Source organism: Natrix helvetica, assembly GCF_964273705.1.
Source record: "Natrix helvetica genome assembly, chromosome: 6".
Taxonomy (NCBI): domain Eukaryota; kingdom Metazoa; phylum Chordata; class Lepidosauria; order Squamata; family Natricidae; genus Natrix; species Natrix helvetica.
In genome coordinates this window covers 73202827-73224554 of record NC_138553.1, presented here as the reverse complement: position 1 = coordinate 73224554, position 21728 = coordinate 73202827, and the positions used below count along the sequence as shown (strand labels likewise).

The window sequence follows — 21728 nt, the reverse complement described above, 5'->3', positions numbered from 1 at the left end:
CCAAAAGAAGCCCACATCTAAAATATTTAAACACGTGCGCAGCCGGTCCCCGCCATTTCCTGGGAGAGGGAACATGTTCCACGCATGCACGTGCCATCCACGCGGAATGGCCTTGCGGAGGCCGCTCTTGCAAACCTTAGCTACAGTGCCCCTTCTCTTAGTGGCAGCTGCAAAAAGGGTAGCAGGCCCAGGGACACTAGGGCTGGCAAGAGTGTGCCAGAAACAGAGACAGAACTTCTGGCCCTCTCTGGATCCGCTGATCTGCGGGCTGCAGGCCGAGGTTAAGGGCGTCCTGCACCTCAAAAATAATAAGACCTCCCGAAAATAAGGCCAAGCGCTTATTTGGGGGGAAGGCACAAAAGAAAATAAGACCCTGTCTTATTTTCGGGGAAACACGGTAAACCAAGGAAGCTTTGAATGTATATGTTAATATAAAGTCAGTAACACTACTTACCGTATTTTTCGGAGTATAAGATGCACCGGAGTATAAGACGCACCAAGGTTTTGAAGAGGGAAATAAAATAAAAAGTTTTTGCACTCTGAAAACCTCCCAAAAATGGCCTGTTTTTCGGAGAAATTGGCCCATTTTTTTTAAAAAAAGGGCATGAATAGCCCTTAAGCTTGTAGAGTGTTCCGGGGGCGGGCAAAAACGAGCAAAAACGGGCCGTTTTTTGTCAAGAAAGGGCATTAGGAAGCTTATACTGTGTTCTTGGGGGGGGCAAAATTGAGAAAAAATGGCCCATTTTTGTTCATTTCTGCACTCCCCAGTCCCCAGGAGCTCTCGGAAAGCCTCCTACAAGCTATGCACGGCCATTTTGGTGAAGGGGTGAGGTTTCAGGAGGCAGAAAATGCTGTATTCAGTGTATAAGACGCACCCAGATTTTCAGCCTCTTGTTTGAGGAAAAAGGTGTGTCTTATACTCCAAAAAATACGGTAGTTATTCTATAGCAATTTTTCCTCTTCAGCAGGGGTGTCAAATGGCCCATGGGGTGCTTAGATCTGGCCCGCGGGGCCGCCCTGGAAACAGTGAAGGACACGGCCTGCAGTGCCTCTGCCAGTGAAACTAAAGCTCAGGAGGGCCCTCCCAAGCTCCATTTTCGCTGGCAGAGGGTTGCAAGAGGCCATCCCAGCCGAAAGCAGAGCTTGGGAACCCGTTTGAGTGCCACCTCAGCAGAGGTGGGATTCAGCCAGTTCGCACCTATTCGGGAGAACCGGTTGTTAACTTTCTAAGCAGTTCAGAGAACCGGTTCTTGGAAGAAATTTCATTTTGTTTTTTTCCACTTTACAAGGCTAATCCTGTAAGGAGGGCAGGAAGGAAACATTCTGGTGTTGTTTCTAGGCTAATCTTTATTGCCCTGCTTACAGAAACCGCCTCTCTTGTTAACCCTTATTTCATTGTAACAGCTAAGGCGAAGCGCCCATCAACGTGTATGATGTTGAGTTGGCCACGCCCACCCAATCACATGACCACCGAGCCACGCCCACCCAGATGGTCATTAGGCCAGAGAACCGGTTGTTAAATTATTTGAATCCCACCACTGCACCTCAGGCACTCCCAACACAAGTGACGTCAAGGTGGCCATGCCTACCCTGTCCACACCCACCCTGTCCACGCCCACCGCAGCCCCCTGAGGTCAAACACAACCCTGATGCGGCCCTCAAGGAAATCAAGTTTGACACCCCTGCTCCACAGAGTCTTCTTTAAGATACCAGTATAGCAAATCTGGAGGGATGGGGAAAACCATCTTGCACACATTGCCTGAAAAGCTTTGCTTCCGAGTGAGAAGAAGTGACCTGAGTCAGGCAGAGATTCAGTGACTTCTACGTTTCCTCATCAGCATCATATTCTCGAGGCTGTGACTTTATGATCCACACGCTCTAAAACACCGTAATCGTTTTCAAGATGCATTTCCTATTAATTGTAATAATATTCACCTTGAAGCTTGCTATGGGTGGGTGGGTTGGGAAATTGTGATTTTGCATTTGTTAAAAGGCATCTTCCATAGGTGGAAGCTTCTAAGAAAGCACATCACGCAGCATGCAAGGAAGAAAAAATTGCCGTCTCCAGGGAGGCTAATAGCAAAGCGGACCCAGCGCTGAATCCAGAACAGCTGAAAAAATTGCAAGACAAAATTGATAAAAGCAAACAGGATGTGCTTAAGGTAAATCGTATGAATTCTTGAAAACATCACAATTTTTACTTCTAATGAGAACTGTATATTACTTCTGTCATACTGAATCTGTAAGCCTTTTATAGTAAATGTGCCTCCCCTTTGATTCATAAATAAAGATGTGAATGAATCCCAGGGAAAGAAAAAGGACCGTATTTTATTTATCTTAATGCTGTTGCATGTTCGGTTACCGCATATTTGATAGGTGTTTGCACAGTCACGTGAGAAGAGAGAGAGAAAGAGGGAACAGTAGATGATTTAAACTGAACGATATGAAGCATTAATTGCTGCAAACAGAACGCAAACTTGTTACAACTTGAAGATACAGTGAACTGTTATATACAGGTAGTCCTCGACTTACGATCACAGTTTAGCCCAAATTTTTGTTGCTAAGTGAAATATTTGTTAAGTGAATTTTTGCCCCATTTTACGAACTTTCTTGCCACATTTGTTAAGTGAATCACTGCAGTTGAACAAGATCAAAAGGCAAAGTTAGTAGTGTTAGTAGCAATGAGAGTAGGAACCGAAGCAGGAGGCAAGGATATAATGGAAAAAGAAAGCACCATGAATATGTTAAAGCATTCAGCTGTTCAGCTTTAAATGGGAGGAGTATTAAGGTACTGAGATTTAATAGCTAACCAGCTGTTGTAAGGCTGTAAACCGAGATGATGAAATGAGAATGAGTCAGTAGGGTTACTGCCACTTTAAGAAGCTGTCTATATAAGGAGGGCCATGTGAGGGCATCTCTCTCTCCGTGTGTGCTTCCGTGTCATAGTTGAAGATTGATTGATCTTTCCTCTAGTGAGCACTGTTTTAACTTCCAGGTAGTCCTCAGTTAACGACTGATTTTTCAGCAACCATTCAAAGTTATGACAGCGCCAAACAAGCAGCGCTGAACAAGGGGTACTTACAACCTTGTTCTGGTGATCCCAACACTACCACAGTCGTGATTACAGCCACTTGGCAACTGGCTTGCACAATGATTGTAGCATCTTAAGTCGTATGGCCATTAGTTGGAGCTTCCTTGTCGGTTTCTCACAAGCAAAATCAATGGGGAAGCTGGCAGGAAAACTTACAAGATGCTCTCCTCATACGTTGCTCCTACCCCTACCACTTTTTTCCCCCCAAGGAACCCGGCTACAGACTGCAAGATCTGACCTTTTGTATGGAGTGTGCATCTCCTTGCATTCCCTTGCCTGCACTCTGTAGTGAATGCCTGCACTCTATGTACATCGGTTATGACCCAGGTGGTCAAGGCAAGACGGGCCTTTAGAGAGGCCTTTATTTCTTTCAAGAAGTGTTTAACAAACGGTCCTCCAGCGGCCGGTAAGGCTCCACCCCAACACTTCCCTGAAGGCAGCCACCCTCAGTCCCCCAAAGAACAGCCCATATATTACCAGGAAAGTCCACAAGCCAAAGTCCAGGCGTAAAGCAAATAGCAATAGCGCATAGACTTATATACCGCTTTACAGCCCTCTCTAAGTGGTTTGCAGAGTTGGCCTATTGCTCCCAACATTTTGGGTCCTTGTTTTACCCACCTGGGAAGCATGGAAGGCTGAGTCAACCTTGCGCCTAGTGAGATTTGAACTGCCAAATTGCAGAGGTAGCCTGCAGGATTGCACTCTAACCACAGGATACAAAGCAAAGGTGAAGCAAAGGAAAGGGGAAAAGTTAGGGCAAAAGAAACAGCAGTCCTCAAAGCAAAGGCGAAAAGCAGGCCTCGAAGCAAGGCAAAAGGCACGAGTCAAAGCCGGGAGAGTGTAATACAAAACAAACAATTGTTCCTGGCAAACAGTAACTTCCTATGGCTTCTCCTTAAGTCACTCCACTCCAGGTGTTCCTTGTGAGGATGGGTGTGGCGGCCTCCTCCTGAGTAGCCTGGCAGCCCTTCTCTGAGCTTGCCAAAGCTCTGCTCTCTGTGCCCTTGGATCAAGTAGAGGAGGCAGCTGTTCCTCATCGGAGGGGATCTGCTGCCTCTCAGCACCACTGCCTGTCAGCAGCCGATCTTCCCCGGGGTCTGTGAAGGCAGGCAGCTCGACCATCTCTCCCGATGCCTGAGGAGCCTGAGACAGCATCGTCCTCAGCCCCTGGCCTCTCTAAACATGTCAAGAGTGCCATCCCTGTTGGATTTTCCTGGTTCAACTCCTCCTCCGAACCAGGCTCCGATGGAATCGTGACAACATCCTCCCATACTCCACGGCAGCCACCTGCCCGCTACTCTCGCACCAAAGCAGCCACTTGGGCAGCCTTCTGCACTTTGCAGTATTTCCTCCCCGCCCACTTACACCACGTTGTGTCCCCCCCTCACCCATTTGCATGGTGCCCCGGCACCCCTTCTCCTTCCCGCTTTCCCTAGCACTCGCCTAACTGTTCTCCTGCTTGCAAGCCCCACAGGACTAGCAACTTCCTGCTGACTTCCCCATTGACTTTGCTTGTTGGAAGCCACTCACCCGCCATGGTTATGTGAGGTCCTAACCTAACGACCTGCAATCCTCATTTAATAACAGCAATAGGAACGGCCAGGATTGCCGTTGCTAAGTGATGCAGTTCTGTGATGTCGCCCTTTACGACCGCGTAGCTTAAGGGATGGAAATTCCAGTCCCAACCGCTGCTGCTGTTAAGTGAGGACTACCTGTATTTGGATCTGTCATCTCAAATACAGGTCCTTCTTTATTTCCAAAACGACTTCAGATAGTCCCTCTCTAAAGGAAAGTTTTGGTGAGAGAGAGAGAGAGAGAGAGAGAGCAGCATGATTTGAATAATGAAAATACCGTTGTCTAATTATGTAGCCATTGGAAAGTTATATATTTCATATTGACAACTTGATACACTTAACTTTTAAAGACGAAAGAGAAGTATGAAAAGTCTCTTAAAGAGCTGGACAGTACCACCCCTCAGTATATGGAAAACATGGAGCAGGTATTTGAACAGTGCCAGCAGTTCGAGGAAAAACGCCTGCGTTTCTTCCGGGAAGTGTTGCTAGAAGTTCAGAAACATCTTGACTTGTCTACTGTTTCAAGGTAAGAATTAAGGTGGAGGATGCTGCAGGATACAAATAGCATTCTTTTTAAAAATGGTTTTGAAGCACTAGTTTTTTTTTCTCTCCCAAAATGCAAGGTGCACATTTACAATACTTTGTCAAGAATGCACTGTATATTTGGTACCTGCTGTGCTTGTGGGCAGCACTTCGTTTTTAAAGCCCCAAAGTGTAGTTTTGCTGGATCACCTACCCTGCTCTATCAAACTGCCTGGCTTCTAAAATGAGATCAGGGGCTGTTGTGGCTCAGACAATGAGGAGGTTGGGGAGGAACATGGGCCAGTCCTGGAGTCTGGAGAAGGCTCTGATGAGGGCTCTGTGTCGGAAGCAGGGAGGGGGCCAGAGCCGTCTGACAGTTATTAGATGCCTTCAGAGTCAGGCATCAGTGAGGCAGACGAACAGCTGGAGCCTGTTTCCAGCGTGCGCATGCGCAGAGCTGCCAGACGAAGGGAACAGCTAAAGAACAAGGGTCGACTTGGGAGTAAGGCCACTATGATGAATGGCCCCTCCCAGAGGAAATAAAAGAGGAGCGAAAGGGGAGGGGAGTTTGCAGGAGACAATTAGTTCGCTTAATTGGTTCGTGACTTTCTTAGACTCCTTGCCAAGTTCTGCAGATATTGGCCTGTCAGCTCTCCAAGCCAGGTAAGGTCTGTGACCAAAAAATCCTCCCTTGAAAGACTTTGCCGGCTGTCAATGAGCAGAATTCCCGGTAAATTAATAAAAGGGGTTTTTGTTGGGCCAAAGAGTTTGTTTCAGGCTCTTGGGAAGCCTCAGTCAAAACAGGAGCCCTGCTTAGGCACCCATTGAGAAAATCCATGTGCTGGCAGAATGTCCTGTCCCAGAGTGTGCCTTTGGTAAGACTGCCTGCTGACTTTATTTTGATGGACCATGAAAACTTAAAGAGAATTTTGAATGCCTAGTTCTAGAGCTGCTATAGATTAGTAATAAAATATTTGCCCTGCTTGTGAAATGGTACTGCTTACCATTTTACTTTGTAAACATATCAAAATCAATATAAACATATTTTAAAAACTACATTGCTGTACTTAACTTTGTAAGAAAATACTTATAAGGCTAAGTAACTTAGCAGTCAATTCTAATCTTTATTAAAACCTATTGTTTTTTAATTTTTTTTTAAAAAAATACTACGATTAAAAGTAATCCGTAAGATTACCAATGCGTAACTATTAGAACTGTCCTCTGTCCTAAAGAAATAATGGCTTAAGTTTGTATAAATTTGCTAATTTATAGTCATCCTCCTGAAGAGAGGTAAAAGGTTTAAAAAGTATGAGAAAGAAAAACTGAAAAGGCTTTTCCTTGGTCTCAGTAACAAGAATCTGGAAATGATCAATTACTCTTAACTTTCACATAGCGGAGAGCAAAACTCAAATCATGTGAAACATGGGTTAGTCCAGCATGTCACAAAATGGAATTCTTTATGTTCATACATTGTAAGGCCGTGATGGAGAGCCTATGGCACGCGTGCTCAAAATGCACACGAAGCCATGTCGCCTGGCATGCACAGCCTTGCCTGTTTATCTTCCAGATTTCTGGCGCACATGTGATGATCAACTGACCTTTGTGTGCGTGGCAGTGCCAAAAACTGGCCTGAGCATGCGTGCCAGCCAGCTGATCATGCTTGCTAGAACCCAGGAGTTTGGCTTCTCCAGGGTGCGGTCCTGATGATCTGGCATGCGCTTACTCGCGCAACGTTTCCACATGACCATCTCGGTACTCGGTGCCGAAAAGTTTTGCCATCCCTGTTGTAAGGCATACTGGTATATAACATCAGATATTCTTTAGCAATGCATAGACAATTGAGTTTTGAGAATCAGGGGTAGTGTATTCTATATATCTAATTTCCGTGAATGTCATTGTAACGTCTGCTTTAAAGAAGTTCCGTTTAGCTTTTGATTTTGAATGTGAAAGATCAATTGAGGTCACAAAAGTAACTGAAAGACAAGAATTGACGAAGGTCTGCTGAACCAGATTCCCTTGGGTTAATTCTCTTGTCACTGGCTGTGTAAATTTGCACAATCATATTGTCGATACTTATGAATGGCCTGTGTAAACTTTGGCAAAACTTTAAAATTGTAATTTTGCTACAAAAATCGAACCAAATAATGTGCTTTTTTCTGATGCTCCCAACAACATTTTAATTAGATGTATTTTATTTTTGGCTTGGCATGTTGGTTCAATTTTTATTTTCATATACTTTGAAGTTATCTGGTATTAGAAAAAAATAAATAGAGAGATGTCCTCATTCGTAGATATTCATATGAAAATTCTCAAATGACCCTTGGGCAAAGTAAGGATTGCCCTGTTCTTCTAATTGGATCTGTAATAATTTGTAAAAAAATGTTCTTCTTGCAGCTATAAAAATATTTATCGTGAAATGGAGCAGAGCATTAAAACAGCGGATGCGGTTGAAGATCTAAGGTGGTTCAGGGCTAACCAGGGACCTGGCATGTCTATGAACTGGCCCCAGTTTGAGGTAAAGGCTTTACTTGGCTTGTGGTCCTTCTTGCAATTTCTGGAAGCTTCTCTTGTAAAGCTTATGAGAGAAGAAATATATTCTTTTGGTTCTTAGAAGAATAGCACAGGTGTGCCTAACTTTAGGGAGAATAACCCAAAGGTGCTTTTTTTTTCAAGATGCAACCTGGATTTCCTGTTTTTTCTTTGAAGATGTTTCACTTCTCATCCAAGAAGCTTCTTCAGCAGCTTCTCGGATGAGAAGAGAAACGTCTTCAAAGAAAAAACAGGAAATCCGGGTTGCCTCTTGAAAAAAAAAAGCACCTTTCGGACGACCTGGAGGACTGAGAGTCTCCATAGGCATGAAGGGAGAACACATATTCTTCCCCAGCACCACAAATCTAGGAAGCAAAATAGGGAGACGGCTTTTAATGAAAGTGTTGGTAAATGTAGTTTGATTGAACTTGGAAATATAAGCAGCATTCATCCTGGTTCATTCTAGAATGGGAGACTTTTATGAAACTTCATGGAAATCGAAAAAATATCACGCCAGGCGGTAGTGGAGACAGAATCATAGAATTGGAAAAGATGATTGCTGTGCGCAACGCAATCACATGGTGTTGCATTTTATGACAGTGTTGCTTAGTGACAGCGATTCCTGTTCCTATTGGCGTCATAAGCAGAGGACTACATACCTATACTAGATACAATGTACAGTAAGCTGGCCAGATTCTTTTGGGAATGGTGTGGCCTCAACAAATCTAAAATACATAAATGCGTAGGACAAAATTTAGCCTTGAAGTTCCCTGGATTCAAAGTTAATATGAATGATACTTTACAAGTATTATTTTATATAGTACTAGCTGATAACCAGGCGTTGCCCGGACCAAACGGAATTTCTAATGTTGGATTTTTCCCATTACCAGAGGGAGTTCCCTTGTGGAGTACTGTGAAGCTGTTACCATGGCAACTTCACTGCGCTGTACAGTAGAAGCCAGTATGGCAATATGGCAAAACAGGCTGTATCTTAACAGAACACATACCCTGAGGGGTGTTAGGAGTGTCTTACCCCCACAGTGTTTTTCTCCAGAGAGTAAGTCATCTGTGTACCAAATTTGGTTGAAATTGCTCGAGGCGTTCCAGAGTTATGCTGGAACACACACACACACACACACACACACACACACACACACACACACAGCCATTTAGATAGATAGACAGACAGACAGACAGACAGGCACATGATTATTTAGGGGGAACAGAAAGGATCACCCAGGGTGTACATAACAAGATAACTGTTAGTATTTAAAGGTTTGTTTGTCTAATGCTGAGAAGATTGTCTTAAATTCTGGAGCACTTTGACAGATAAATATAGTATTTTTTCTAAAGTAGTATAAGTATAATCTTCATTGTCATTGTATTTAAATACAACGAAATTGGTTGTAGTGTGCTTGATGACCTCTATAAAATTAGGCTGCAGCGTTAAATTATATGGATGTTATGGGAAAGCTATGAAATGATCCAGAATTTGATTGAGGAGATACATTTGAGCAGAGGATATTGGTAAAATAATATGCAAAAGAAATTGGGTATCATGTTAATTTTTGATTAATGGTAAAATCCAGCATATAGCACTAATTTTTAATTCTAATTAGTAGGCATATGATAAATTGTAAATAAATAAATGTCTTTTGTGTTTCATCTAATTGTGAAGTATTAATATACTATTGCATTTGTTTCAAGTGGGATAACATAGCTTTTAATCTCATGCATACTTTTTAATCTGTGCATTTATTTCAAATGACATAAACAGCAAGTTTTTGTAAAAACAAACATATAAAAGTTTTAAAATGAGTTAGAATAAAATATCATTTTTCCTAACGATCATTTTATTTGCTTTTCATGCAACAAGGATGAAGTAAGTGTTAACTTTATGTAGCACAATATTTTAATTTTCTTATTTAAACTTCATAAATCATCATCAAAACCCATTGCATCATATTCAATTTTAGGTATACTTTTTCAACTTCCTTCTATTATGGTTTATTTCAAATACACTTATACACTTAAGTTTAGACGCAGGCTTTCCAAATCATAAGTTTGCCTTATGATTAAGACATTAAGGACCAAAATCAGACATCTGCCCCCTAAAGGAAACAGATGGGAACGAACTTTCTGCCAGTATCCTTTGAAAAAGCTCTTTGAAGAAGAAGCTGTGATACAGGCATGTCAGGTCAAAGGATGTACAAATAAACATTTTATATGCCTAATCTTAAATTATACTAAATGCCGGAGATCATTTTGAACCTTGAGTCCTTGGTTCTGCTCATATCAGTGGTTCTCAACCTTCCCAATGTCGCGACCCTTTAATACAGTTCCTCATGTTGTGGTGACCCCCCCCAACCATAAAATTGGTGTCTCGGTTTCTAAGACCATCGAAAATATGTGTTTTCAGATGTTCTTAGGCGACCCCTGTGAAAGGGTCGTTGGACCCCCAAAGTGGTCCCCACCCACAGGTTGAGAACCAGTGGCTTATATGATTCAGGGTATATCAGGTGTGTTAAGGGCATACTATTTCTTTCATGTTTTGTATGAGAAAATTTGACGTACAGGATGGGGTAATAAGAAAGATATGTAGAAAAGCACTGGGGCAAAACAATGCTTTCATTTGTTATTCTAAACCAGAGATGTCAAACTGGATTACTTCGAAGGCCGGATTAGCATTGTAGTTCCCCTCCACCAGAGGTGTGTTGCTGCTGGTTCGGCTGAACTGGTAATGGAATTCAGGTCTGGGTCAAACAACTAGCCTGCCACGATCCAGAACTGGTTCCCTCGCTGTTGCTGGGCTGCCGCCATTTTAGTTTTTAGTGACTGCCCGTGCGCAGTTCACTGTAAATTATTCTGCACATGCGCGAAGAACAATTTACATTGAACAGCGCACGCGCACGGATTGCAAACCGGTAGTAAGCAAAGGACCGGCCCACAGTGCCTCTAGCAGCCAAAACGGAGCGTGGGGGGGGGGGCATGTGCGACCCTCCCTGTACTCTGTTTTCGGCCTGGATGGCCTCCTGCAGCACTTTGCTGGCCAAAACAGGGCATAGGTAGGCTGTGTGCTACCACACCGTGCCCCATGTTCGCCGGCAAAGTGCTGCAGGAGGCCATCCAGGCTGAAAACGTGGCACAAGGGAGCCATGCTTGCCCCTCCATGCCTCGTTTTGGCTGCCAGAGGCACTGTGTCCTTTGTTATTTACAGGCCGGCCCCGTGGGCCAGATTTAAGCACTCTACGGGCTGGATTCAGCCCGCAGGCCTTGAGTTTGACACCCCTGTTCTAAACCATAGACATGGATCCTTAATATAATGTGTCTCCATTGACAAACCATTAATTTCAGTAGGCTAGAAATGTGGAAACTGAAAATAGGCACAATTGAGATGAGTACTTCAATTGAACTACTGCTTAAAGAGGCAAAATACATTACATCTTTCGTCTGTGATAAACCTAGCAAACAGGATCTTTCCTACTTGGGTGGATGTAATTTTGACCCAAGTGTAATATTTCAAACTCGTTTTGTTGCCTTCTAATGTTAATAAATTGCTTCTCTTTAGGATCTCTCTCACAGTAGAGGACATTCATCTTTACTGAAAAGCAGGCCTGGAATTAAGAAGGGATTTTGTCCTAGCTGTGTAGAAATTACCATGTTGTCTTTGAATATAATGGAGACCTCCAAGCTGATGTTCTCTGGTAGCAAATTTCTTCAAATGTTTTTGTGGTTCTTTGCAATAGGACTGGTCAGCTGATCTGAACCGTTCTCTGAGTAGAAGGGAGAAAAAAAAGGCAGCAGATGGTGTGACTTTGACCAATATTAACCAAACGGGGGATCAGCAGTCGCCGCAAAAAAATAGCAGGTAGATGGTTTTTTTTTAAATTTTATTTACTGAAGTTTCAAATTGGGGTGTGCAAATATTTGGGATATTTTAAAACTAGGTCAATTGGAAGAATTTGGGTTTTAAGTTCCACTATCTCAAGGAAAAATGAGAAATAATCTTAAGATTACCTGGACATCGTGGTGTTAAACTTGATGATAATAGTCAAAGTATGATTTGTAGCCAAGAATGTACAAAAGAGACAACAGCTGTACAGGACAGTAATTGGGTCTAATTGGGTAACAAAGGAAAATGGTTTCTATACTCTGCCAGATAATAGTGGTGGATGAATAGTAGCATACTATATCTTGCCCAATAGAGCTTTTATCCCAAGCTTTGTAGCCCCAGATTCAATTTTTTTTGAATGCTTGAATCTTCTACATTAGTTAATTATTATTTGTTCTAATATTATGTCCATTTGTGTCAAATGATAGACTTCTGTAAGGGAAATTCAAGGGCCGTCATTCTCATGTACCACTATGCCCAAGCAAAACAAAACGAACAAAATAAAATAATGGAAGAGCATGTAAAGTCTCTTTACGATACTGTAAAGCAAGTTTGGGAATCTTGGGAATTCCCAATTTAATTTCCAATTTACACACTTTTAAAAATTACGATCGGGGTTAGGAGGGGATATGAGCAGAGTTACAGAGTAACATATCTCTGATGACCCTGGAAAGGATTTTAAAAGGTGAAATGTATGCCCCCAAATGTTGCAGACATCATAACATTTTAAAATTTCACCTTCACTCCCCCCCCCAATTTTTTTTTTATATTCCCCCTCCTTTCTGGTGCTGTGGCCCCTGTGCAATGACCCATACAAACCGTAGGTCCCTAGACCAAAAATATTGCTCAGCAGCACTTATTCAGCTAGTCCTTGACTTACAACCGCAACAAAGTCCAACATTTCTGTTGTTAAGTGAGACATTTGTTGAGTGAGTTTTGCCCCGTTTTATGACTTTTCTTGCCACAGTTGTTGAGTGAATCACTGCAAGTTGATAAGTTAGTAACTTTGTTGTTAAGTGAATCCAACTTCCCCATTGACTTTGCTTGTCAGGAGGTCACCAAACTTGATCGGTTTGACCTCCTAAGACACTGCAACGTCATAAATATGAGCCAAGCTTCTGAATTTTGGTTATGTAATCATGAGATACCTCAAACGTAACTATGAAAAACAGCTGTACGTCACATTTTTAGTGCCATTGTAACTTTGAACAGTCACTAAACGAACGGTTGTACTAAAGCATTACACCAGTTTTTCTTTCCTTGAAGGGGGCTTAGTGTGTAGAAAGCTAAGCTGCCAAGACAGACTTTTGCAAAATTTTTCCCCCAGCTCCTAATATGTGTGTCAGGTTTCCAAAAAATGCCCTAATTGATTCATGAGTCTCGAGTCAAATTTCAAAAGAAAACCAGTCATTTATTAGGAGCATTTTGGCAATGCCTTGTTTGTGAAGTCAGTCCTTAGCCTTATTTTGATTTATACTGAATTTTACCCCTGTTCCTTCCCTCCCCTCAGTCTGTGTCATAAATCACATTACCCAATGAGGTGCACCCCTCCCAAGTCTGCTGCGGTAATCTGAGATCCGACTCTAGCCAAAAGTACGCGTGGAATACGCTCCCTCCCTTTCCTCACTATGGCAACATTAGGAGTTGACAATGTGTGTGCGTGTGTTCTTTTTCAAGGTGTTTTTGGTTTCCTTTTATTAACATTTCATAAACAAGGAATAGACTTACATTCAATTATCTAGCTTCATGAATTCGAAAGGACTATTAGTCAGCGCATACGTATATTAATAAATAGAACAGGATTTTAATGCAGGTAGTCCTTGTCTTACAACAATTCATTTAGTGACTGTTGAAAGTTACAATGGCATGGAAAAAAATGACTTAGGACTGTTTTTCACACTTACAACCATTGCAGCAGCTCCGTGTCCTGTGATCGGAAACCAGATGCTTGGCAACTGGTTCATATTTATGACGGTTGCAGCGTCCCAGGGTCATGTGGTCACCTTGTGTGACCTTCGAAGGGGAAGTGGTCGTCTGGGGAAGCCACATTCACTTAACAACCGTGTTACTAACTTAACAAGTGCAGCGATTCACAACTATGGCAAGAAAGGTCATAAAATGGAGCAAAACTCAACAAATGTCTCACTTAAGAACAGAAATCTTGGGTTCAATTGTGGTCGTAAGTCGAGGACTACCTGTAGTGCGTTAATATTAAGGGGCAATTGCCATCTCTTGTGCTTGGGAATTGGACCATGTGTCCTAAATCACTTTTCTATGAGGGGCTGTCCTGCAGTCATAATTGCAACCACAGAAATTTCTGTAACTCTTGTTATTATTCCAGATATTGCCAACGTGTAGAAATTAGGCTAGGAGTATCCCACTTAACATGTTAGTGTTTAGGGGGCTGGCTAAGCATAACTTAACGACATCTCTGGTGAATACGTTTTTTTCCAATTAATTTGTGGCTTCATTAAAGTTTTAAGTGATTTGCTTAACTTTCATAACACAATGTGTTTCTGAGATAAATGCCTTGTACCATACAGGGCCTCAAAGGTTTGTTAATGACTTGCGATCTTGTGCTGTCCTTCAGTACATCGGCATGTATTCCAGTACACTGAAAAATATCCTGATAAATGAACGACGTATTTAACAAGCAGGGTTTCGTCCATATAAAATTCTCCTTAAAGTCTGGAAGTCTTCAATTTCATTTTATTCTCTTATGATAAGACTCAAAGGTTGGAAGCTCGTTAAAGAGAGATCCTACCATCAACTAAGGAGAAATTTCCTGACAGTGCAATTAACCCAGGGGTGTCCAAACTTGGGAACTTTAAGACTTGTGGACTTCAACTCCCAGAATTCCTCAGCCAGCTTCGTTGGAACTCTGGGAGTTGAAGTCCACAAGTCTTAAAGTTCCCAAGTTTGGACACCCCTGAATTAACTGATGGCATTGCCTCCTGGAGCTGCTCCATCGCTGGAGGTTTTCAAGAAAAGATTGGACAACTGATTGTCCAGACTGGTATAAGGTCTCTTGCCTTAGGCAGAATAGACTAGTCCAGTGGTCTCCAACCTTGGCAGCTTTAAGACTTGTGGGCTTCAACTCCCAGAGTTCCAACGAAGCTGGCTGAGGAATTCTGGGAGTTGAAGTCCTCCAGGCTTAAAGTTGCCAAGGCTGAAGACCCCTGAAGACTTCCAAAGTTCCTTCCAGTTTTATGATTCTAATTGTATTGTGATAGGTGTGAACTGCTCAATGCTTTTCTCTCTTAACTTCATGCTTCCTTGGAGATGCACTGCTGCTTTCCTTGGGAGTTAAGACCTGTCAAAATCAATAGGAACTTTGCAAAATGAGTGCTGCATTATGAGGCTACTTTTAAATGCTTTCAAATACTCAAAGATCCAAAAGGGATTATCCTAAAGCTAAATTTAGTGACAGTCCTTCTTGGCATGAAATTAGCCAAGTAGCTGGCTCCATTTATATTATAAATAAGGCCTGAAGCATGGGCCTTTTCAGGTTGCTGGTAATTGTACTTATACCCATAAACTCTGAAGCATCTCTCCATTTTTATTGCTTAGCAGATTTATTTTTATATTAGATATTACAGTTCATTGTTCACTGTCTTCCAGTGTATAAACTGAATTTGATTCACCGTATTTTTCGGAGTATAAGATGGACCTTTTTCCCTCAAAAAAAGGATGAAAATCTGGGTGTGTCTTATACACTGAATACAGCATTTATTCAGTGTATAAGACGTCCCCTTCACCAAAATAACCGTGCATAGCCTTTAGGAGGCTTCCAAAGTGCTCCTGGGGGCTGGGGAGGACAGAAAGAAGCGAAAAAGTGCCCTTTTTTTTTTGCTCGTTTTTGCCCCCCCCGCAGCCCCCAGGAGCACTTTATAAGCCTCCTAAAGGCTAGGTATTCCCTTTTTTTAAACAAAAATGGGCCCGTTTTCACAAAAACCAGGCCATTTTTGGGAGGTCTGCAGAGTGCAAAACTGTTTTTTTTAAAAAAATTTGCCTCTTCAAAATCTTGGTGCGTCTTATACTCCGGTGCTCTTATACTCCGAAAAATACGGTACTTTTTAATAAACTCTTGTATCTGAGAAAAACTGTTTCTGAGGAGAAATGAATTAAAAACGTCCATCTTAGAAGGAAGATGGAGACATGCTAACTTTTCTCTTTAAAGATTTATTTATTTATTCATCTGTTTATCTATTTAATGAATTTTACTGTGGATGATGTATTTGCTGTGTGGACTGTACACCGCCCCGAGTCCCTTTTGGGAGAGGGGGCGGTCTAGAAGTGCAAATAAATAAATAAATAAATAAATAATAAAAATAATAACAAAACGCAAGAAATAGATGAACGTATATTTCTGCTGTCACCTGTTTATAATCTATGTGTGTGTTGGCTCCCTGAAATGATAGGGTCGCCTTAACCCTTTTTTTCCCTCCCAAATAGCAACCTTAGTGTCCCGAGTAACACAGTGCAGTCAGTACAGTCAAGTTACAATCCCTTTGAAGACGAAGACGATTCTGGAAGTACTGTCAGTGAAAAGGAGGACAATAAAATCAAAAAGTTGGTGAAAGACTGTTCTCAACTTGTTCTTTTTTTTTTTCCTCTTGCTTACACTTCTCTCTATCCAGGGTTTCCAACTCTGGGCTTCTCCAAAACCATTGTGTGCATGAAGTCCTTGCTCAGAGGTTACGTACCTTTTGCAGACTTGACTAACCCACCCGTGCTCTCTTCCTGTTTCGTTTTCGGATTGGTTTTTTTTTCCTTCACTGATTCCACAGACATGGTCTTTGGTAGCGTGCTTTGAAACCATTGCTGGAATTTTTACCACTGGCTATATTCGTTTGGATCTGTTCCCTTAGGAATCTCTCTCTTTATCACATAACATTTTTCCTTAAACGAATTCTCTTCCCAGTGTTGGTGTTGAACTGCTGGTTCGTACCTTATACACGTACTCTACATATGCTTCTCCGTGTACTGTTAATACTGACTTTTCTCTGGTTGTTTGACATAACAAACCATCTCATGATTAAATAGGAGCCCTTGTGGGCCGCGATAGTGGTATATTAACAGCTCTTGCCCAATAGTTCAGCCAAGCCAAGCTAAAATAATGTGTTCTTTGTGTTTAGTGTTAGCAGCTATGAGAAAAACCAGAGTTTGGGGGCTGAATGGTCTGATGAAGAGACCAGCAATCCGTTTTCATCCAATGACGCCCAAGGAGAATCGAATCCATTTGATGAAGATGTTTCCTCTACGGTGGAAGTGAGAGTACGAGCCCTCTATGATTATGAAGGCCAAGAGCATGATGAATTGAGCTTTAAGACTGGTAGGTCCCGTCTAGTCGTGTTACATATTTTTTCTCCCATAGGGAATGCAAGAAACTTCAAGTCTATGATGTGTCTGTTTTTCGGGAGGTTTGTGGTGCTTTTTATTTTTTATTTGAAAAAGTTTTTTATTTTAATTCCCTATATGTAACTACAAGTATACCATTACATCTGAACAAAACAAAAATTGTATTGTCCATTATTATATCATTTCCTCGACCCAGAACAGCTATTATTTGCTCTTCTGCTTTCAATACACCATACTATACCCTATTTCACCGCCATCCTATCTCCTCTCCCTCTCTCCCGCCTTTCCTTCCTCTACTATCTCTCTCTTCTCTATTTCCTCTTCTTCTTGCCTTCTCTCTCCTCTTTCCACTCCTTCTTTTTCTCCTACTTCTACTCTCCCTCCTATTTCCCTCTCTCCTGTCTCCTCTCTTTCTCCTTCCCTCTACCTTTCCTTTCCACTCTCTCTAATTAATTTACATGGTGTATTTTAGCATCTCAGCACACTTCATTTAATATTTACAGTACAATACAATACAATACAATACAATACAATAGCAGAGTTGGAAGGGACCTTGGAGGTCTTCTAATCCAACCCCCTGCCTAGGCAGGAAACCCTATACCGTTTCAGACAAATGGCTATCCAACATCTTCTTAAAGACTTCCAGTGTTGGGGCATTCACAACTTCTGGAGGCAAGCTGTTCCACTGATTAATTGTTCTCACTGTCAGGAAATTTCTCCTCAGTTCTAAGTTGCTTCTCTCCTTGATTAGTTTCCACCCATTGCTTCTTGTTCTACCCTCAGGTGCTTTGGAGAATAGCTTGACTCCCTCTTCTTTGTGGCAGCCCCTGAGATATTGGAAGACTGCTATCATGTCTCCCCTAGTCCTTCTTTTCATTAAACTAGACATACCCAGTTCCTGCAACTGTTCTTCATAGGTTTTAGTCTCCAGTCCCCTAATAATCTTTGTTGCTCTTCTCTGCACTCTTTCTAGAGTCTCCACATCTTTTCTACATCCTGGCGACCAAAACTGAATGCAGTATTCCAAGTGTGGCCTTACCAAGGCATTATAAAGTGGTATTAACACTTCACGTGATTCTATCCCTCTGTTTATGTAGCCTAGAACTGTGTTGGCTTTTTTGGCAGCTGATGCACACGGCTGGCTCATATTTAAATGGTTGTCCACTAGGACTCCAAGATCCCTCTCACAGTTACTACTATTGAGCAAGGTACCATCTATTGCTGGTATTGATAATTATATTCCAACAAACATCTTTCCTATTTATAATTTTACATACATCCTCTTTTTAGTGGTATACATATTTCAAAATTCCATTATTGGTCACCCCACCCCCACCCCAAAAAGCCTATTTTTGGGACAAAGTGTGAGCCGGATTCAGGTTTCCCGCTAAACTCATACTAATTTTACATAGTTATATATTGTTAAGCAAGTTTGTGGTGCTTTTTAGAAATCAGCTGGTAGAGAGACATTACCTTCCCACTCAAATTTGTAGGAAGTTCGCAGGTACAAAGTATGAAGTTGCACACATGTCATATGGGAATTCCTGTATCTGTAAAAATAGATATAGAATAGAATAGAATCCTTTACTGGCCAAGTGTGATTGGACACACAAGGAATTTGTCTTTGGTGCAGATGCTCTCAGTGTATATAAAGAAGAGACAATGATATAATATAATAATAGAATAGAATAGAATTCTTTATAGGCCAAGTGTGATTGGACACAGAAGGAATTTGTCTTTGGTGCATATGTTCTCAGTGTACATAAAGAAAAATAAAATAGAATACATTCATCAAGAATCATAAGATACAACACTTAGTGAAAGTGATAAGTTACTAATAAGCAATCAAATTATACTAGGAAACAAAACAATATAAATTTTAAAGGTACAAGCAACATGGTTATAGTCATAAGTGGGAAGAGATAGATACTAGGAAGGAAGAGAAGAATAATAGTGATACAGTCTTAGTAAATAGTTTGACAGTGTTGAGGGGATTAGTTGTTTAGCAGAGTGATGGCATTCGGAAAAAAATGGTCCTTGTGTCTAGTTCAGTGATGGCAAACCTTGTAGACATCAAGTGCCCAAACTGCGCATGCACATGCCCAAACTGAAAGATGCAGGCACATGCATGAATGTGCGGATGCCATTTTAAGTCTTGATATGATAGAACCTAGAAACTTGTATATGGTAGTATTGTTATAATGAGTGGTTGCATAGGATGCCAAATATGCAAACTGAATTTGGCATTTTTATTCACCTATATAGAATCCTTCCCAACAACCTGAAATAGGCAATGTTGTTTGATGGTGTTAGAGGAATTGTTGCAGGGTGTAAATAATTTCTTATAATTTACTAGTAGAAACAGTGAAGACCGTAACTGCTATAGAAGGACAACATTTATTCACATTCTCGTATATAGATGGGTTATCAGACTACTTTTTTTCTCTCCCGTAGGAGAAGAACTAACTAAAATAGAAGATGAAGATGAACAAGGATGGTGCAAAGGTCGTCTGGACAATGGACAAGTTGGGCTGTATCCTGCAAATTATGTAGAACCAATCCAGTGACCAATCATCCTGAACATGATATAATTACTATCAGTCAACATGATGCCTGTGGTTCAGTATAAGAGGAACTGAAATATATCTATTGATCTATCTATATATCTTTTAATGCAATTAAATTGATTGGTTCCTATGTTCCTTCAGCAATCTCCAATGCTTCAGGCTGAAACCTAGGAAAAGGTTGACATCTTAAAGATAGCAGAAAGCCAGCAAGAAAGTGACAGCATTCATTTTTATCATATTTTACGATGACTTTTTAAATTTTGCTCCATAATTTGCTAAAATCAGTGCCTCATTTCCTTTGTTTTGGATGTTGCCTTAAGTTCGGTTTCGTTCCATCAGTGGCGACTTGATCTTCGTCATTTGAAATTTAGATTGTTTTTAATTGCAACGCTGCATTTGTTAGCAATCTGTGAAAAATGCATTTTTAAAACTTAAAAGTTATGTAGCATTTCATTCCTGCATGGTCTACTACTTCATTAGCTGTTACATGAATAATGACTCAGAAGTATTGTCCTCTCAATCCTGTACTCCTTTTTTTCATGCTGTCAGCATGGCTTAATAGTGTAAAATGCCATATATACTACAGTATCTATTGCAAAGATTCCAGTAGAATTATCTGCAAATATTTAAGGATTCGTTTTTCTTGGTGAATATTATTTTGACACTTGAAATCTCGATTTCCTAAAGGACATCATGTACATTTTAAAGATCTCCCCATATTTTAAGAATGTCATTATAAAAACAATATACAATTATAAAACTTACGTTCTGTAAGTTACTGATTTTATGTGATTTGGAAAGTTAAATGTGAGGTTTATTTTTTCAAGCCAGAGTCTAAAATGTACTGCCTTTTTACTGATATGCTCTTTAAGTTGTCTATATATGTATATATAATTTGATATTAAAATTAAGGAGCATGTGTTAATTAGAAAATCTATTGTATATGCATTAGATTTCAGATTGAATCTGACACCAGAATATCAATGTTTTATTAACTTCAGTGGAAAGTTAACAGCAGCTTTTAAAGTCAGCAAAGCAACTTAAAATGCAGGCATATTTAAATTTGCTGTTTCATAAATACACATTTAGGTATAAGGTAAAAGACTTAGCTGTGCTCCATCCCGTCTACTGTGAATGTAGCCTTCCTCTTAAGGTGTAACAACTCAGTTTTCCATTCCATATTATATTATAATCAACTGTAGTTATCATTCCATCTGTGCCTACCCCCAAGTGTCTGCATGAACAGTCTCACATCCACTCTTGCACAAATGTGAGTTTGTCCTCCCTTTGTTACAGCTTTGTAACTGACACTGGGACCAGAGTTCATTGTGTACCTTTCGACTCTTTTGACAGGAAATGCATCCAAAGCACACTAAAAAAAGAACAAAAGTATACTGTGATCTAAGTCCTTAAATGATAATATTGGGGTTTTATTCTAAAGACCTATAATTGTTGATTAAAACGTGATTCCAAAGTTAACATTAATCCGATGTAGATTATTGTAGCAAAACACTGTACAAACTTGGTTGGTTTGCGGATCGGCTGTAGAAGTGTCAGACTCTATAGATTTGCAGGCAATTTAAACAGCGAAATTGTGAACTTTGTTTCAAATGTTGCTTTATAGAAAATGTAGAACTTATCAGTAGAATGATGTCTTAGGGAATCACACTGTAATTGAAATGATAGTTGAAACTGAAAATACTGTAAGTGCTTCCTGACTATTCCATTTGTCTGTGGAAATTTACATATTTATTGATATTGAAGATTAATTATATTAAGTGGGTATTCGATCTCTGTCGTGTTGGTATTCCAGCATAATTGTTCAGAAATGGAAATTTTGAATAAATGGTCAAGAATTAGTCCACAATATTTTTGACAGTACAGTATTTTAAAAATAAAAAATTGAACCAATTTTTAGTACCACGTAAGGTCTATATTATTTTAACCATAAGCACTGTATTTGTATATTCTTTTGGTTATAGCCTGAGATAAATTAAACTTATTTATTCAAGGTACTGGATGCATAATGACTAGTCTGAGTAAGCCCCAAACACAATAACTAATGTGGGAAAAGAAAAGGTGCCTTTACTTAAATCCAAATTCCCTTAGAACAGGGGTGTCAAACACAAGGCCCGTGGGCCAAGTCCTGTCTGATGTGGTCAGATCAGGCCCGTGGGGCCATCCTGGAAATT

At 40.8% G+C, this 21728-nt stretch overlaps 1 protein-coding gene across 3 annotated transcripts in view; it reads left to right on the top strand.

Moving 5' to 3' along the window:
- The window catches only part of PACSIN2 (protein kinase C and casein kinase substrate in neurons 2), a 48225-nt gene extending 26778 nt beyond the window's left edge, over positions 1-21447 (top strand). For 2 of the 3 annotated variants that reach the window (XM_081956699.1, XM_081956700.1), the window contains 7 exons: positions 2007-2162; positions 5016-5191; positions 7582-7702; positions 11463-11584; positions 16064-16180; positions 16747-16943; positions 19424-21447. In XM_081956699.1, coding sequence (XP_081812825.1) covers positions 2007-2162; positions 5016-5191; positions 7582-7702; positions 11463-11584; positions 16064-16180; positions 16747-16943; positions 19424-19536 — 1002 coding nt within the window. In that variant the 3' untranslated portion in view covers positions 19537-21447. The remainder of the gene's footprint in view (positions 1-2006; positions 2163-5015; positions 5192-7581; positions 7703-11462; positions 11585-16063; positions 16181-16746; positions 16944-19423) is intronic. The other variant, XM_081956701.1, reaches the window with a different exon arrangement.
- The last annotated feature ends 281 nt before the right edge of the window (positions 21448-21728 follow it).